Source organism: Echiichthys vipera (assembly GCF_963691815.1).
Source record: "Echiichthys vipera genome assembly, chromosome: 4".
In the NCBI taxonomy this organism is placed as follows: domain Eukaryota; kingdom Metazoa; phylum Chordata; class Actinopteri; order Perciformes; family Trachinidae; genus Echiichthys; species Echiichthys vipera.
In genome coordinates, this window is record NC_139829.1 from 18334981 (window position 1) to 18352405 (window position 17425).

General features: G+C 39.1%; 1 protein-coding gene across 4 annotated transcripts in view; it reads right to left on the minus strand.

Annotated features, from left to right (window-relative positions):
* Positions 1-615: 615 nt before the first annotated feature.
* The window catches only part of agtpbp1 (ATP/GTP binding carboxypeptidase 1), a 28964-nt gene continuing 12154 nt past the window's right edge, over positions 616-17425 (minus strand). For 3 of the 4 annotated variants that reach the window (XM_083912612.1, XM_083912614.1, XM_083912615.1), the window contains 14 exons: positions 16554-16670; positions 15178-15947; positions 14538-14621; positions 14294-14383; positions 13903-14051; positions 13386-13473; positions 12729-12873; positions 12056-12206; positions 10897-11077; positions 10549-10678; positions 9486-9617; positions 8128-8304; positions 6799-6950; positions 616-2487 (listed from right to left, as the gene is read on the minus strand). In XM_083912612.1, the coding sequence (XP_083768738.1) occupies positions 2307-2487; positions 6799-6950; positions 8128-8304; positions 9486-9617; positions 10549-10678; positions 10897-11077; positions 12056-12206; positions 12729-12873; positions 13386-13473; positions 13903-14051; positions 14294-14383; positions 14538-14621; positions 15178-15947; positions 16554-16670 (2547 nt within the window). In that variant the 3' untranslated portion in view covers positions 616-2306. The remainder of the gene's footprint in view (positions 2488-6798; positions 6951-8127; positions 8305-9485; positions 9618-10548; positions 10679-10896; positions 11078-12055; positions 12207-12728; positions 12874-13385; positions 13474-13902; positions 14052-14293; positions 14384-14537; positions 14622-15177; positions 15948-16553; positions 16671-17425) is intronic. The other variant, XM_083912613.1, reaches the window with a different exon arrangement.

Below are 17425 nucleotides of genomic sequence, written 5' to 3' on the forward strand. Positions count from 1 at the left end.
ACTTTCTGTTACAAATCAACTTAAAATGAGTCGCTATCGCTGCTTGTTTGCTTCAAAACGAACATAAAACAAAAACAGCCCAACATAAACTGCTTTGGACAAACATAAATATAACAGCACACACAGTTATCAAAGGGACATTATTTCACATCATATATCCTTTACACACACGCTCAACCAGAACAATAACCTCCCTGGGTTTCTAAGTTGTTCATGAGCAAATTCTGAAAGGAAGTAGAGCCAAGAGAAAGACAGAAAACAAGAGAAAAAAAAGAGGTTAGAGGGAAAGAGAAAATGTTTGGGGGGAGTGAAGGAGAGTGAGAGAGGATAATCAAATTGAAAAAAAAAACACACTGTAAGAGCATTAGCTGAGCTGAATAATGGAATAACTTAAAACTACACACACACACACACACACACACACACACACACACACACACACACACACACACACACACACACACACACACACACACACACACACACACACACACACACACACACACACACACACACACACACACACACACACACACACACACACACACACACACACACACACACACACACACACACACACACACACACACACACACACACACACACACACACACACACACACACACACACACACACACACACACACACACACACACACACACACACACACGCCTCACATACATACATACATACATACAGGTTTGCATTTCAAAAAACAATGCTTAATAAATTACAACATAAAAACAACAGAAAGTAGCCATGCAATAGCTGTACAAATGCAACAGAAACAGCTCATCTCCATAAACACATAAAGAAATACTTTACAAACTACTTTATACTCAATACAAAGCACCATCTGTTTTTATGCATGGGTCTCTCCTCAGCAAATCCACAAAATGAACACACTGATTTGAGGAAGGGATAAAAAGGAAACATAATTCCAGTATAGTTTTTCTTAAAACATCACAGCAAAGTTACTGCCAGCTTTGGCCTGGGCTCTGAGAACTTCTAACTAATGAGGTGACTGAAGTTGAGGTTTGCAAACTGTGACATGTTGTAAAGTGATTTGTATCTCATTGTTTTGCGTGTATAGTGTTTTCCCAAAGTGCAAAAGCGTTTTCCGCTGTCTGCAGCTCATGCGTGTTGTTCGTCACTGCTTTGTCTAATATAATAATACTGTGTAAAACAATGAAAACATCAACAGTCCGTGTCGATATTTTACATTCCATCTTCATGTGTTTAATGCTGACTGAGAAACTCAAACCAGACCTGTGTTAGTTTGTGGTGTGTCTTGATATCTGCAATTAATTTATGGTACAAATAAAGACAAAAACATTCCACATTTGAGTGATACAAATAGTTTCAGTTTTGGATAATGCAAGGAAAAGAGCACATGGAATATCAGACCACCTGCACTGCGGCCAAAGAGATGGGGCTTAAAGACAGGAGGTGAGGTCAAAACTCAAGCGTAGTTATATCTGAAAAGGTTCTTCTGCGTGAGACACTTGAGATGATGGATGTTTCCTGCAGCTAAGCTATGATAGAGCTGTTTGGTCATCCCTGCATCCCAATTAGACACCACTACCTTGGCTTGTCAGAAAAAATGGAAGTAAAGAAGGAAGGAGGAAAGTGAGGAAGGATACCACGAATGTGTCACCAAAAGGAGTAAAAAGTTAAGGTGCAGGGTGAGAAGAAAGGAAGAAAGGAAAAGGGAACAAAGAAGGCAGGTCGGTGGGATCTCTAAGCTGGTCAGTGGGCGAGATCCAGTTTCCCTCCATCACCAGGAGTGATGTGTGAAAGGGGTTTCAAAAACAGTACCTATAGAAGCCACTGGCTCTATTACACTATATCAGCCTTGTCAGGCAGCTTCATTGTAAGATCGGCTATGAGAAATAAGCGAGTGGACAAGGGTTCAAGTTAAGGATCGGCGGTGCCGGTTGTATGCTGCTCTGGCTAGCTATAAGTGAATCTCAGAGGCTATATGGTGTCTGAGGTCAGGGGTTACAGTTCATGAAGGTTATAGTACGACCGTGAAAGGTGAGAACATTCATTGAGCAACACAGTTGGCTCCAGTGGGCCAACAAAATCAATCCATCTGGGAAAGGAGCACCTCAGTGTAGTCTACGTACCATCATAGTGCCATAAAGTGTCTATATATAATAGGGTCAGGTGTAAATCTAAGATATCTATTCACCGATCAAAGTGAGAAGAGTGGGTTCTGACTAATATTAGATCAGCTGAAAATCCAAGCACTGGCTTGTTATACGCTCAAATCTCCAAGTATAGAGGAGATAAACACCTCAACGTTAGTCCCTATGATTTGTCTCAGAGTCCGACAGTTGATCGAGGTGATCGGGAATCCCTTGGACTTCGGTGGCATGCTCGATTTCAGGCTCGGCGTCCTCGTCGTTGCTCTCTGCGCTGTAGTCAATCGCCTCCAGAAAGGACGGTTCGTCCTCCTCCATCACATAGGTTGTGGGGCTGCTGCTGGATAATAAAATAAAAATGTCACTTAATTTTCTCTATAAGTTAATGATGTGAATAAGCCTTTAACGCTCAAAACTCCTCATCTACATGTTTAAGAGAATTGGTAAACAAAAAGACGACTCTGACAAGAAGCCTGTGATGTTACAATCTGCCACATCTCATTGCATTTGGACATCGTTTGATGAAATCATTTGAATATTGATTATTTAAAATGTATTAGTAAATTGTTTAGTTTATACAATGTGACAAAAGCCCATAACAAACTCCAAGAGCCTGAGGTGAGGCCTCAAACGTCGATTTGTCTGAGTAACAATCAAGAAGTTAAAAACAGAGAGAGAAAAACAGAACATCCTTAATTTTGAATAGCTGGAAACAATAATTAGAGTTTTTTCCTTGATAAATTACTTTTCCTGTCCATTGACAAATCATTTCAGCTCTAAAAGCAGAACAAAAATATCCAAAATAAAATGTTAATTAAAACAAAAAATCTAAACAAATTTCCCATCAACAGACACAGAATCTGCTAAAATGTTATTCATATTAAAATCCTAAACAATAGAAGCTGGAAACAAAGTGGGCTCTGACTGGTGAGGCTGATTTGTTCCCTCTGGGTCTTAATGGTTAAATGGTTGCTGGTTCTTTGAGGTTTTAGTGGCTTTAGTGGGTTTTTAATGGTGTTAATGGTCTGAAATGTGATCCCAGGGAGACAGTCGATCAGGGGGGCTCAGACAATCATCTCCCACCAAGCTCAGCAGTGTGTGAGTGCAGGAGAGAGAGACTGAGAAATTGTGCGTCAGTATATGTACAGTAAATGTATATTTGTTTTAGTGTGTGTGTGTGTGTGTGTGTGTGTGTGTGAGTGTGAGTGTGAGTGTGAGTGTGTGTTTGTGTTTGTAATGATGTGAATGGACAGAATATTGTCCAAACAGATAATGAGACTTGTGAGTCAACCATTACAGGCCACTATAGAATTACCAAACCCAATCTCTCCTTTCTTTGGGATACATTTCTGTATCCACCAACTGCAGCCATCTCTCTATATACAGTCCATCTTAATAAACAGATCCATGTATGTACATTAAAACCAACAAAAACCTTACATACCTTCATTATATTCTGTCCTTTCACTCAAACACACCCATACCCGTATTCACCCATTTACTCACTCGGAGACACCCAGTTATCTGCAGACGCCTCCCAATGGCCACAATATCATTGTTGTGATGACCTATTAAATGGTAAGTGGTACCAAACCAAGCCCCACGCATAAAACCATAAACCCGGGATAAGAGCAAACAATCCCAAAGGAGAGTCACGCAAACACACATACACAAAAAACACTTTTGGAGTCCCTTAATGATCAGACACATAAATGATGAATGAATATATTAATATTTGAGTGGAGTAGGTTAGTAAGAGAGAGAGAGAGAGAGAGAGAGAGAGAGAGAGAGAGAGAGAGAGAGAGAGAGAGAGAGAGAGAGAGAGAGAGAGAGAGAGAGAGAGAGAGAGAGAGAGAGAGAGAGAGAGAGAGAGGCGCTGGGAGACAGAGAGAGATGGAGAGACGTGAGCATTAAGTGGTTTTGAGTTGAAAGCCATTCTTTCAAATCAACTGCTTTAACAAATCTGTGGAGGAGAGGACACTGATGTTAAAAAAAAAAGAAATGAAGGATAACCTTGGTGGTCACAGCTTGGGATTGGACAAGTTTAATAATGTATTTGCGGCATTGACCTAAAGCACAATTTAATCTGTATGAACTTTGGATTTCTGAGCAGGGAATTTTAATTCAGTTGATTCGACATACAGTTAAGCTATGTGGTCATTTGTTAGGATGTACAAGGGTAAAGCTGGCTCATCGTTTGAAGCCATTTCTTAAAATATGGATGAAGGCTAGAGAAACTTTAATGCAACTACATTTTTGAATGAGTCTGCGTTTAGATTATGATCATGAGCTAAACACATCATTTTCCTCATTTATCTTTAACTCCTTTGTTCTGTTTTGGGTATATTTAATGACTTTCCCTAATTTTACCAAGCACACTGTGTGTCAACTTCAATATTTTTCTATTTATTGGGTTTTTATGAAGTCATAAAACACACATATTTGACATACAGGTTACAGGTAACAATTAATTTCCATACAGAATTATCTATCAACTATTTCCCAAGTGTCAACCCCCTGGGGTCGAAAAATATGCCAAAGTGCCAAAAACTGCAGTTCCTCGATTGGCCACTTGAGGCTGGCTCCAAAAACAAGTCAATCCCCATAGACCCACCTGTTAAAATGCCTAACTTAACAGCAGAAAAATACATGTTCACAACCTGGCACAAAATGGTCTCTATAGCTAATTTTCCCCTTCACAGCAGACGTACAGGGGATACATTTTTTATATAACTCAACTGTTTGAATCATGTTAAAAGGGATAGCTTTGTTGAAGTTGCGCTTATACGCAGGAATGCTTTGAGAAAATGCAGTGCCAAGGGAAAAGGGCTGTGTGATGGCATGTTAAAGCTTTGAAAATATTCTAAATATAGCATTCACTTAAACTGATATACTGGAGATTTTTGTAGGTGGGCCTTCTTTTAAGGTGACTAAAATACGTTTTGTTGCTGCCCCTGTCGACAGCAGGCTCCATGTCTGTACTATGGTCTGCTTCTCCAAATTAGTGCCATGCTCACCTTAATCTACTGTAGATAATAAACTGATTATCGATAACTACTTTATACAACTCCATTTCAAAAAAGCTAAACTGTCCTTTTAGTAATGCATAATTAAGGGCATGGCCGCTTTTAATGACATGTGGGTGCCATCACAGGGGTCTAGCATAGACTGCAGGCTTCATTCGGCCCCCCTCAGCTTCATCCCTCTTTGCACATTTTTGGATTAGTTAGGCGACACCAGGCACTGCCAAGATGGTGACGGCCAGAGCCACACACTTAGCCTCACAATGGCTCTTCAGAAACCTATGGGTGATGTAATGGAGTCTAAGTCCATCTTTTATACAGTCTTGCAATTTCCGCAATTAATCACTTAATTATTTAGCATAAAAATGTAGAAAATAGTAGAAAATGTTCATGGCAAGTTTACCAGAGCCAAATATCCCTTATCACATCCACAGTGATACAGTCTAAAATCCACAGATATTCTAGTTGCACTCATAAAACAGAAAAAAAGCAGCAAATGCTCACACTGGAGTGTCTGGAACTAGACAAGGTTTGGCATTTTTCCTTGATAAATACCAAACTGATTTATTTTCTGATTAATAATTAATAGACTATTTTTTTCTCCAAACACAGAGGACAAACAATAAGATTACTTTTAGTTTGAGTTGTCTATACTATGCTATTGGCAACATGGAGAATAGAGAAAGAGGGAAGCCAGCGCATTACATTGTGAACTCAGACAATAATCAAGATGAGCGCTCTAATAAATCACTGCTGATGTACTCTTCTACAATGCAAACACGGTTTGACAAGAAGTAGTTTTTGAACTGGTTTAGATGTGAACATGTTCAAAGTTGCATCTCCTGAACCCACCGGTACATAATTGGATGAGGACATGCTCTGACACTGATCAGTTTAATATATTTCTTTCCTACTTTGTGCCAATATATTCCAGCCACAACTAACTGTGCAGGAAGGCAATGTACCACATGAATTTAATCCACAAGGTACCACCCTGTTCACTGTGGCCCTTAAAAAACTCATTGTCTCAGTGTAAGTGCTTGATAAGATCTTGTGGCTGTTTTACGCTCTCTTAGAGAAATAATGACATTGCTGACAATTATTCATACCCCTTCCCCTCTCACTCCAGTGTTTTTATTATATTCATCACACATGATCATTGATAGAATTTCAATGATGCTCACAGCAGCCCTGTATAAATGAAAACCTTCATTTGTTACTTGATTAGTGCTTCAGAGGAGACAGAGTGACAGTCACACCGTTGAGTATTAACATGTCTGGCAGTAATCAAGGGGATTTGAGCAGATAAAAAGGTCTGAAACCACTTTTTTGGGCAATAGAAACTACTTCACATCTGATATTTCTTAGTAATTTACAATGCTGAGAAACACAAAAATCAATTTATTAAAAAAAAAAAAAGTTAATTGTTAGCTTGCCTTCATGTTTCCATGAGATCCCAGACTACATATATCACTGTGTATGTTATATAGTGTATAAGTGTTTCTAACCATTTTGCAACACTCCACATAACCTTACATCGTCTGTGAACGTATGTATATGTATGTTTGTATGTATGTGTGTGTGTGTGTGTGTGTGTCACACTTTGTAGCATGTTATATAATACTAACCTGACCACTTTAGACTGTGTCCCAATGATATCGCTCTCTAAATCCAGCAGGTGTTGGTGATTGCGAAGCCCCGTCAGCCTCTTCAGCCTCAGCAGGGCCACGCAAAACTGAGCTCCCATCTCCTCCAGCTCTCTGGTGCCGATCTGAAGACCCTGAAGACAACATGTGCATGCGCATCAAAGACATAAAAGAGAGATACTAATATGTTCACCAGGAGGAACTGTCTCACACAAATATATACAGTATATATACCGTACATGTAAACATTTGCATCATACAGCTAGATTTAAAAAATAATTTCAAAGGTCCAACAGGAATCTACTTTAAAATGGCTGCTGTGGGTTTTATTTAGCTGCTCTGGAGCCTGGGGATGGAGCCGTTGTCAAGCTTCAAATGCGCCAATTCTCAATGCTTGAAAGCAGTTGTTGAGGCAACTTCTCATGTAGAAACATGATAATGTATTTAATTTGAAGGAAGCACACATTCAAACCCATATGCACTCACACATGCAACCCTCACAGTGAGAGAGAGACACACACACACACACGCACGCACGCACGCACGCACGCACGCACGCACGCACGCACGCACGCACGCACGCACGCACGCACGCACGCACGCACAAAAACAAACAAACAAACCAGAAAACTTTCATCTTCCTGTTTCTCCAGAGCAGAGTTGGGAATATCTAAACTTGGCCTGGCCACAGAGATATATAAGCCCAATTGAGTAGACATTAGTTCCTGCACATCTGGACAAACACTTCCATGCAGAGCAGTGGGGTTGCTAATCAGTGCCAAAATGGCATCCCTAGACTGCCTCTGGATATGTAACATGTTGACATTGGCAGAATTCAGTAGGAAGGAAATCAGCTGGGGTGGAAAGAGAGAAGAAAGGAAGGTAAAGGGGTCAAAAGAAAGGAGAAAGACAGAGAGAGCAAAGAGAAAGATGGGAAAGAAAGGACTGCAGCTCCACCTGCTGGACATTGGGAGATTTTAGGGGAACCTCCCTCTCACTTACTCACAATAAAAATGTTTTAATACCAGTATTAAAAAAGTAATACATTTTCAGAATATTTTTATTTTTTTTCAGTTTTCTTCCAGGGTGCCTTGGTATCCTACAGGATAAGGCAGCCACACCGCAATGTCCCTGGTTCAAGTCCAGCTGGGGACCTTTGTTGCATGTCATTGCCTGTCATTTCTCTCTGCTGTCTCTGTGATAGCTGCAGAAAGGCAGTATTTAACTGCAGGGTTATTAGACTGAACTGCATGACAATGAGCAGCTCTTTTCTTGTCCATACCCTATAAGACAAATAAAATACACGCTCACCTTATATTTGCCCTGGTCACAACCACAAAGTGTGCTCTCCATGGTGTAGCTGCGCTGCACTCCTATCTCTCGCCACACAACAACACGGGCGGTTGACTCTTTGGAGCGCTCCACAACAAAACTACAGCTCGCCATGCTGAAGGCCGGGGCGATCTGGGACAGGATCTTAGGAAGCGCCTGAAAAAAACATGGATCCGTTTTTGCGGAGGTGTGTGTGCATTTGTGCATTGGGAGTGAACTACATTTTATCATTGGGACAAATAATTGTGTCCAATCACTGGCTTATGTACACAGTGGCTGCTTGGGAAAAACAGGATATGTTACGATATCTCTGGATATTTATGGACAGAGAGAATTTGAAACTCAATAACTGACAGTTTTAGTGCAAAAATATCAGAAGTTAGGACAGGGCGATTTATCTTGAAACTTTAATTTTTTTTTACAAATAATCACAAATCAGCTTTAAAATTATACAAAATATCACTCATTGATCAGAATGTATCCAATCTATTTCTTAAAGAGTTGACTGAAGCATCCTGCACTAGATCCTCTGGAAGCTTGTTTCATGCTTTTACAGCAAAGATTGTGAATAATTTGTTTCTCTTTTCAGAGGAAGACTTTAATGGGAATCTATTATTCCAAAAGTGGATGACAGGCTCCACTCAAAATCATATATTCTGTTAACAACCTTGAAGACCTCAATCATGGCTCCTCTGCGTCTCCTGTGTGCTGGAGTTGGTAATTGTAATTTATTTTTAAAGCCTCTTATCTCATCTCTTTCATACCTAGAATAAGATTCATAGTTCTTTGTTGAACGTCCTTAAATTTTCTATACATTTGAATTCATTTTGTAATTATAATTTAATTTAATTCTCCATACTTTTCATTTGTCAAGTATTTAATTCACACAGGAGTATTCAAAAAGAGGCTTTACCATGTGGTTATTTCATATAGACTGTTTATTTTATTGAATTACCAGAAAACACTATTAATCATGATATATATATAGTTATTGTGAAATGAAATGACCTATATCAGGGTGTGAGATTTTGGCCAGCCGATCTACAAGATAATGTACACTGGTCCTACAATCTGTTCTTAGCTGAGGGACACAGCAGCTGGATTTCAGTGCATACACTATACAGGACAGACATGCACTGATGTAAATATAAAAGGTACTCAGATAGCATCTCTTTTCTGTAAAACTTAATAAAGGTCATCTCTTTGTACTGACTTCAATTCAATTATTATTCAGTGATGTGAGAACAGTAATGTGAAACAGGGGAAGATTGAGAGAGTTGTACTGAAAGGATGAGTTGTGTGCATGACAGGTGCAGCGCATTTGTCTGTGTGTTCACCCTGTATCCAAGGTCCTCCTGTAAGTCACTGGAGGTAGCACTGATATTGGACTGCCAGACCGTCTCCTTCACGCTGCAGCCGTACATGAACACATTCTTCTTCCTGGAATGACCATGGTAGTCGCAGAACACCTGCGCATTGATACGCATGCACACACAAACACACACAGGAATTAGAGGGAGGAAAGGATTAAGATCATGATGTATATTGCAATGAACCTATACTAGCTTTATCTCCTCTTCATCTATTTTTTTTTACTAAATCAGTGGCTATCCGACTGTTAAGTCTGACGTGACGCCCTTTCAAAATAAGACTTGCAGATCCAAACGCTCCGTTGAAACAAAACAGACAACAACGGCCTAACGTGAACAATTACAATCACCTCTTCCGACAGTTAAACACCTTTTTCATCCATAAGAAAGAGGTAAAATGACAATTACGTTGCTTTTTTAAAAACTCAGATCTGTTCAAACAAGGGGGAACACGGCACTGCGTTGTGGAAGAAATACAGGGCTTCGACCTGCTTGGACCCGGAAATCATATTTTGAAAGGGCGTTACATCACGACTTAACAGCCGAATAAAAAATAATAAATACAAATAAAGAAAGACAGTTACAATAGCTCAAATTAATTTACTGTATCGTCAAATTAACTGTGATACTGTCACCGTGATTTAATTGCTATCAATGTCAGAGGCACTGCAGTGTTACTGCTCTTGCAGAGGAAGGACAGTAACCTCACCTTGTTTTGCGTTGTAAAGTAATCACCCTTTGAACAGTAAACAAATCTCCCATAAAAGCAATATCCTATTATATCTAACTCACTTGCTGACATGTAGTATAGTCCAAAGGTTGTTTATGGTAACTGCATTAATGTCTTAAAAATATGTTTTGATTTATTGATGTGAAATTTGGTGAACATGCAGCCAAGCTGTGAAGCTGAACAGAAGAAATGGCACCAACATTTACAATATGTTAGGAGATGTTCTTATTAATTCCAAAATAAAAGTTGATGCTGCAAAGGGCAAAATGTTATTGAAGTCCAGTCAATTAAAGGTCATACCAGTGGTGCCCTTTGTATGTGTGCAAGGTACTGCAGCAGGCTCTTAGTGTGGTAGATGGTGGGGTGGAGCTCAGGATTGGGGTTCTGCCACTGGCGATTCAAATCCTCTCCACTCAGAGAACAACGATGACTACAGCAGAAAGGAGACGCAGCAAAGGGGAAGGATACAGAGTGGAGGAGAACAGAGCAACAGCTGGAGAATCCTTCAAGACAAGATTTTGTGTGTGTTAATATAAATAAAGCTGTGACCAACGTGCAGGCCAAGGTTTGGCAGATGTATGCATCTACAGTGTGTATACTTGAGAGCTGTGAATGTGAGTTCATTTCTTTCTACACTCCATTACTCACTTTCCATTTACAACTCCATCAGGGTTGAGCATGGGGACGATCTTGAAAATGTAGGCCTCTCTCAGGCTGGCTGCCAGTGGGCTGGTGCCCATCAGGAACTCCAGTGTGCCCTTCATTACCCAGCTGGCGTTGGTCTCCCCAGGGTGCACTCTGGCCGACAGGAAGATCAATGTACGATTCCCTGAAGAGGCAGAAATAGGGAGAGGACAGCACAAACACAAAGATAAGAGATTTTAAGAAATCAATTTTAAGTTTTCACAGCTGAGAAATGTCAGTGAACTACAGTTGACAGAAAACCCATTTAGGAAGTATGGGCATGCCCCGATGTTCTCATGTAGTAATAAAGGCACATTTCTGTCAGTTATTAGTGAATTTCTACACATTTTGGAGAACAATACAGAAACAAAGCATGTATCACAAAGATCTTACAAAGGCTCAGGGAAGCTTTAACTACCTAATTTTCTGACAAAAAAATCTAAGAGCTTCATTTTCTGAAGAAGTTAATGAGAAGCGGTTGAAAACTAAGAAAAGCCTTTAAGCTTAGAATATTTTGTTACACAGACAAGGACAAGAATGACCTTCCATCATCAAAATGACGAGATTAGATGTGTCAGTAAGGTTTGTCTCAAATGACAACAACTATGTCTCTAAATGTTTAGATCTTGCGGCCCATTACAAATGACAGTGAGCTGTTACTGAAACATCTGGCATACATTTGGGAAACCTTTGTCAGTTTAATGTGATCTGATCATGATTTTCTTGCATATTAAGCATTTTTCCAGGACAGCTCAATGATTTCTGAGACATTTTTGGCTATTTCTTTTATCATCCAGGATAATCCATTGAGTATTATTGCTGAGAAAGGGAGTTCTTGGTACAAACAATAAAAAAAACAATAATACAGTAGTACTAGTCTGCCTAGTTTGTCAATCCAGTCTCAAAATTCCAGTTTATATTTAAACCTCTGTAGACTTGTTTGTTTCCTTTGAGGCCTGTTGAGATCATTCCAGAGAGCAGCATCACGATTGGTGAAGGTACAAAAGGTTTTTCCAGTTTTTTCCAGGATATATAAAAATCCTGCTAAGATGATTCTGCTCACGTATGAAAGTGATGGTGAGCGAATAAAAAAAGAAGCATGCCCACAGATCTATTTACTCACTAAACTGACAGATGTGATCATTGGAGTTGGACTCTGGCATGGCAGTGATGGTGAGAAGCGGGCAGCTGTTCCCTCCCAGAGTTTCACACAGGACATCCTGTCTCAGGTAGATCTGAGGTGTCCTCAAGGCCTCCAGTTTGGACAGGTGCATCTGAGGATACAATGACAGAATGGCAAATTACAGCTTTTACATTTCACTTATAAACATTATTATCTACAATCTCTATCTAAGCCCTCATCCCTCTTGAGTTCTCAGCATTTTAATGTTGTATTTTGCACTGGCTGGTTATAGGCAATTTGTGATAAAATGATTAAGATTGGGCGTCTCTATTGTTAGTTGTATTATAATGAATTCTATAGTCACTCTACAGAAAAGGCAGACAGAATGTAATTATAAAAGCACAACAACTGACATTATGAGTGTCTAGTTTTGAGAGCGCAGTAGTTGTCAGAGCTCACATTTGAAGGACATAAAAATTATGCAACAATGAAAACCAAACAATGGACTATTAAAAGGGAGGTGCGTCTGGGTCAGTAGGAGAACAGAGTAATAATAACTGTACACGGGTATAATAAAAACTGACATTTTTGGTAGGGAGGGGGGATAAAATGGTCAGACACATGCAAATGCTCTCTAGATTACAGTTAATTAACACTTGTATTTTAGTACTACCTTAAGAGTGGAGTATGTGTAAGGATAATGATAGGCAAAGTAGCAGACATCATCCTTATGGCTGAAGCTTGTGCTGAAGGTCATTGTGTAATAGGACTTTCCTTTCTGACCACCAGCTGCAATGGAACTCCTTGCAAAGTGATTCCTATGAAGGTGGAGGAAAATAACATGAGTAAATGTTGCAGAATATTGCACTCATAACACATTCTCTCAATAACCCCTTTATTAGGTACACCTGCGCAATCTATTGCAATTCAATGCAACAGCTGTGTAATACATTCTACCTAGTTTATAATACCTAGTTTTTAAATGGAATATTATCTCTATACAATGCAGAGATGCTTTTCTTCATACTGTGAAACTTACAGCTCTACAAATATATTGTAAATGGTTCTAAAAGTGTTTTTTTCATATTTGTATTATACATTTTTCATTCCATATTTATGTTTCTTGCCTTCTGCAGTGTTTGCGTTAGTGACCTTTTTTTTTTATACAAGGCAAATCCCTTGTATGTGAAAACCTTGATTTTAAGGTTAAGTTTTAATAAAAGTGAAAATTCAGTTATGTTTATTACCGAGGTAATAGTTTAAGGTTGTATTGTACTGGACTACATTATAGTGAGATGTTTATCGAATACCCCCCACCGAGTGTACCTACTTGTAGTAGCAGATGTCAGTTCCTGTTCTGACCCAGCGAGGCCTGCCACTGATCGCCTCCTGCACAGAGTACATAAGCACCTGCATCCCTACACACACACACACACACACACACACACACACACAATATTATTTCATTTTTATCACCTTAAGAGACGGTATTACTAAAATTATTAAATTAAAGTTCTATTCTATAGCTATTTGTTTTGAAAGAAATGCGGATACAATTTCGCATTTTCAAGCACTTTATCCAAAATTCAAGGTCTTTTCAAACTTTGAAAACACAACATTTAAATTCAAGCATCTTCAAGGACTTCACGCACCGTACGAACCCTGACAGTATCTATGAATGTGTGCTGTATGATGCTCAAGCGACCTCATGTAGTCCAACTAAAGTCAAAAGGCCTTTGAATTCAATATAGTCTGATCCGATATAATATTTACAAAAACATAAAAATCTTCTGTATGTCAGATGGAGAGATGACACTGTTTGGTATTTCATATGTTGTGTATCTCACCGTAGTTGAACTGGCTGTTTGACTTCTCAGAGTTGATTATGTTGAAGCGGTAGGTGGTTCCAACACGCATGCCGCTCACCTCAAAGTAGAACCACTGGTGGTAATGATTACTGTTGATGTCTGAGTTCAGCACGAGGTCATACTCATATCTGGAGAATCACCACAACATAAACTTGTGGACCTGAACACCATCAACCATTAAAAATACTGATGTAACACTTCTCTTGCTTTTGATCTAATTTTTGTGAAACAAAGGTAAGAAGTAGGTTGAGTGTATTGAAAGTTGGACACGGTTTTAAATGGTATTATGTTAAAAGATTATTTAATTAAAACTGCACATCTAATTGTGAAGCACTCAATTCTATGTAACTAATGGACAATAAATACTTACTTCCTAATTTGAACTGCCTTCCTGAGGTTGCCAGACTCAAACTGAGAGTTAAACTTAAGTGATTCACCATTGTCTTCAATCACAGGACAACTGAAAAACAACAAAATGATCAGAGATAATCTGCTTGGTGAATGTCACAGCTCTCAACATTATCAGAAAAAAAAGACAAACTGTAGCTTTTGTCATATTTTAGCTTCATGTGATGTAATGCTTTCAGTTAACAGACTCTGTAAGAGGGACTTACCTGGGAATGTCCAGGTCATAAACTACCTTATCCACAATTTCATTTGGATGAATTAACCTCTCAATGTCCTGGAATATTTTAGACCTGCAGGATTAGACCCACAAACACACTCATGATTAACACTAGGGTTGGACACTTTTTTCAATTAAAAAACATATCGTTTATTAAAGGATGAATGCAATAAGCTGTCTTTCCCCACCACTATGACTTTACAGACACAGCAAAGGTAAACTGTAGCTCACATTCACACGGAAAAGCGGCTTCTGGACTGCTCCAGAATGTGACCATTTAACGTTTTGCAAATTTTGCCTGGAAATTTGACGCCCAATTCGTCTTTGGAAAGAGCATTACTACATCAGTATTAGTGAGGCTCTTGAGGTCTGTCTGGTGCCCTACAAGTAAGCATGATGTCATGATCATATCTGAAGTGCAAATCAAAGATTTAGAAACATTTCAAAATACAAAAAAATGTATATTATAAATGTATTTATAAATCTGGTTACATTAAATCTTTCTGGCATGGAAAAAAAAACTGTAGTTAAATTCCCTTTTCAGTTTTATAATCTGCATACCCTCAGTTTGTGTGCTAAGCTAAAGATTCCCGCAAACCGCAATACAAAAAAATTTAAAAGTCACTCACCTCTGTACACCATAAACTCTCTCCTGAAGGGGTTCCCTAAACGTTGGGGCTACATGGCCAAAGTAATCTGGGTAAGCAACTTCAGCATACTGGGGTACGGAGTGTGTTCCCTTCACCATCTCCACGTAAAGGTCGGGGTCATGCAGCGGGAGGAGCAGCGCCGTGTCTGGCACCTCCAGAACGGCTCCCTCATCCTCAGCACCCTCTGAACCACAATCTGAACCCCAGTTACTGCCTCCCCCTCCCACACGACGGGCAGTGATGCCCCCCAAGAGCAAAGGAGACTGTATGTGCCTTGTGGCATTGACTGGGGATCCTTCTTGTTTGTCTCCCTTTCCTCCCTCTTCTGTGTTCAGAGCCCCCTCCTCTTCTAGACAGACACACTCCAATACATTTGCTAGGTCCTGTTCTATCGTCTGCCCTTGAGAAGGAGGACTGACCAGGGAGGGCCGAGTTGTGCGTGTGTCGGGAGAAGGAATGTGAGCCTCTTCTTGTTTGTCTTGGTCCTTGGTGAGGTGGATGGTGTCCAGTTCTAGAGGCGTTAGAGGAGCAAGGGAAGCAGGACTGGGCATGGAAGGGGACAGCAGGGTGTGTTGTCCTTTGGTAGGTTTGCCATCCACCTGAGAGCTCAATAAGGGGGCGTGCTTTGGGGACAGGGCTTGAGCTGTGGGCACTACAACTGGCCAAGTGGATCGAGTTGAGGATGATGATGAAGAGAAAGATGATGAAGATGTGGTAGAGGCACTCTTTGAGGATTCAAAGTTATAACCCTGTAGAAATAATATATATCAATCAGAAAGAAACAGACAACAAATATGTGTGGTAGAGGCTGTACACTCAATTAATAAAAAATATATTCAAGGATCTTGTATTAACACTGAAAAAAGCAACAGGAGCAATACTCAGCGATTTGTTGCTAAAAAATGTGCCTTGGGCCCAAGGCTGAACTTTTAATTTTAAAGCTGTTTCAGTAGTTAGTAATAACATACATGAACAGGTGTGCAAAACCATGATTTATCCATCTCAGACATTCAATTAAAGTGCAGACATCACTAAATTCAATTATATATCACTAAAATCAAATAGTATATATATATATATATATATACACACACATATAAATATACATATACATATATATATATATATAAAATCTCAATCCAATATGATAACGTTAAAAATCATACAAAATATTTTTAAAAATATTCTTTGAAAAAGAAAGAAAAACAAAATAAGAAAGATAAATTATTGACAAAAATAAACCTTCATAACAAAGTAATGGGCCAACAAACTGCTCAAACCTATTGCCAATTCAGATGTATTTCATGTTGATTAAAACTGATATTTTGGTTGTTTTTTTCACCATGAAGTCTGACCTGAAAGTCTTCAGAAAGTTCCAAGAAGAACCTCTCGTAGATCCTCAACTCCTCGAATGGACGGCCTGGGTTCTTTTTGGGATGTAGCTTGTTTAGGTCCGTCTCTATGTCATCATTCTGATCAAAAATACACAAAGCGAGCAGAACACACATCTAAATGTAAAACAGCAGACTGTGTGCTATTGTTCAAGTCTGCTGCTATCTAAGGAATATAAGATGCAGAAAACAAGGGAAAATAACTATAGCTAATGAGAAAATAACAAAAGTGACATAAAAACCTACTTAATTTGTGTAGCCGTTTAATTTTCAGGGGATTTTATAGTGCTTGGGAATTTTGAGTGCATCCCTGAATTACTGAATAACACCCTGTAAGGGCAGAACAAAGTTTTTATTAAATCAGTAATCGTAAATACATATCAGATATGGTTGACCTGTTTGACATAGTGATTTAGGCGTTGTCTGTTGAGTTGTGGTTGTCCTCTGCTGGGAAGCAGTGGATCAACAACAGTGAAAACTAACAGCTCTGAGAGACTGTATCAACAAAAAAGCCCCCAAATATCAATGGCAGTATGCTTACGTAAAGATTCATGATTTATAGACTAAATAACCATGATTTTTACATGAAATTGATACATCTATGGATTCTTCCTTTAGCCAATTCGGGTCAGTGATATATATACTATACAACTCTTTGTGAAGTTCAATGATGATAAAAAAAAAAAAATGATGTAAAAATGTTTCAATAAATCACTTTGGCCTAAACTCTGCATTGTTTCCATAACACCACTGTCATACTGAGAAAATATACTCAAAATTTTAAACACTAAGTGCAACAAGTAATGTTTCCATGTGAAATATTGTGTGTGCATGTA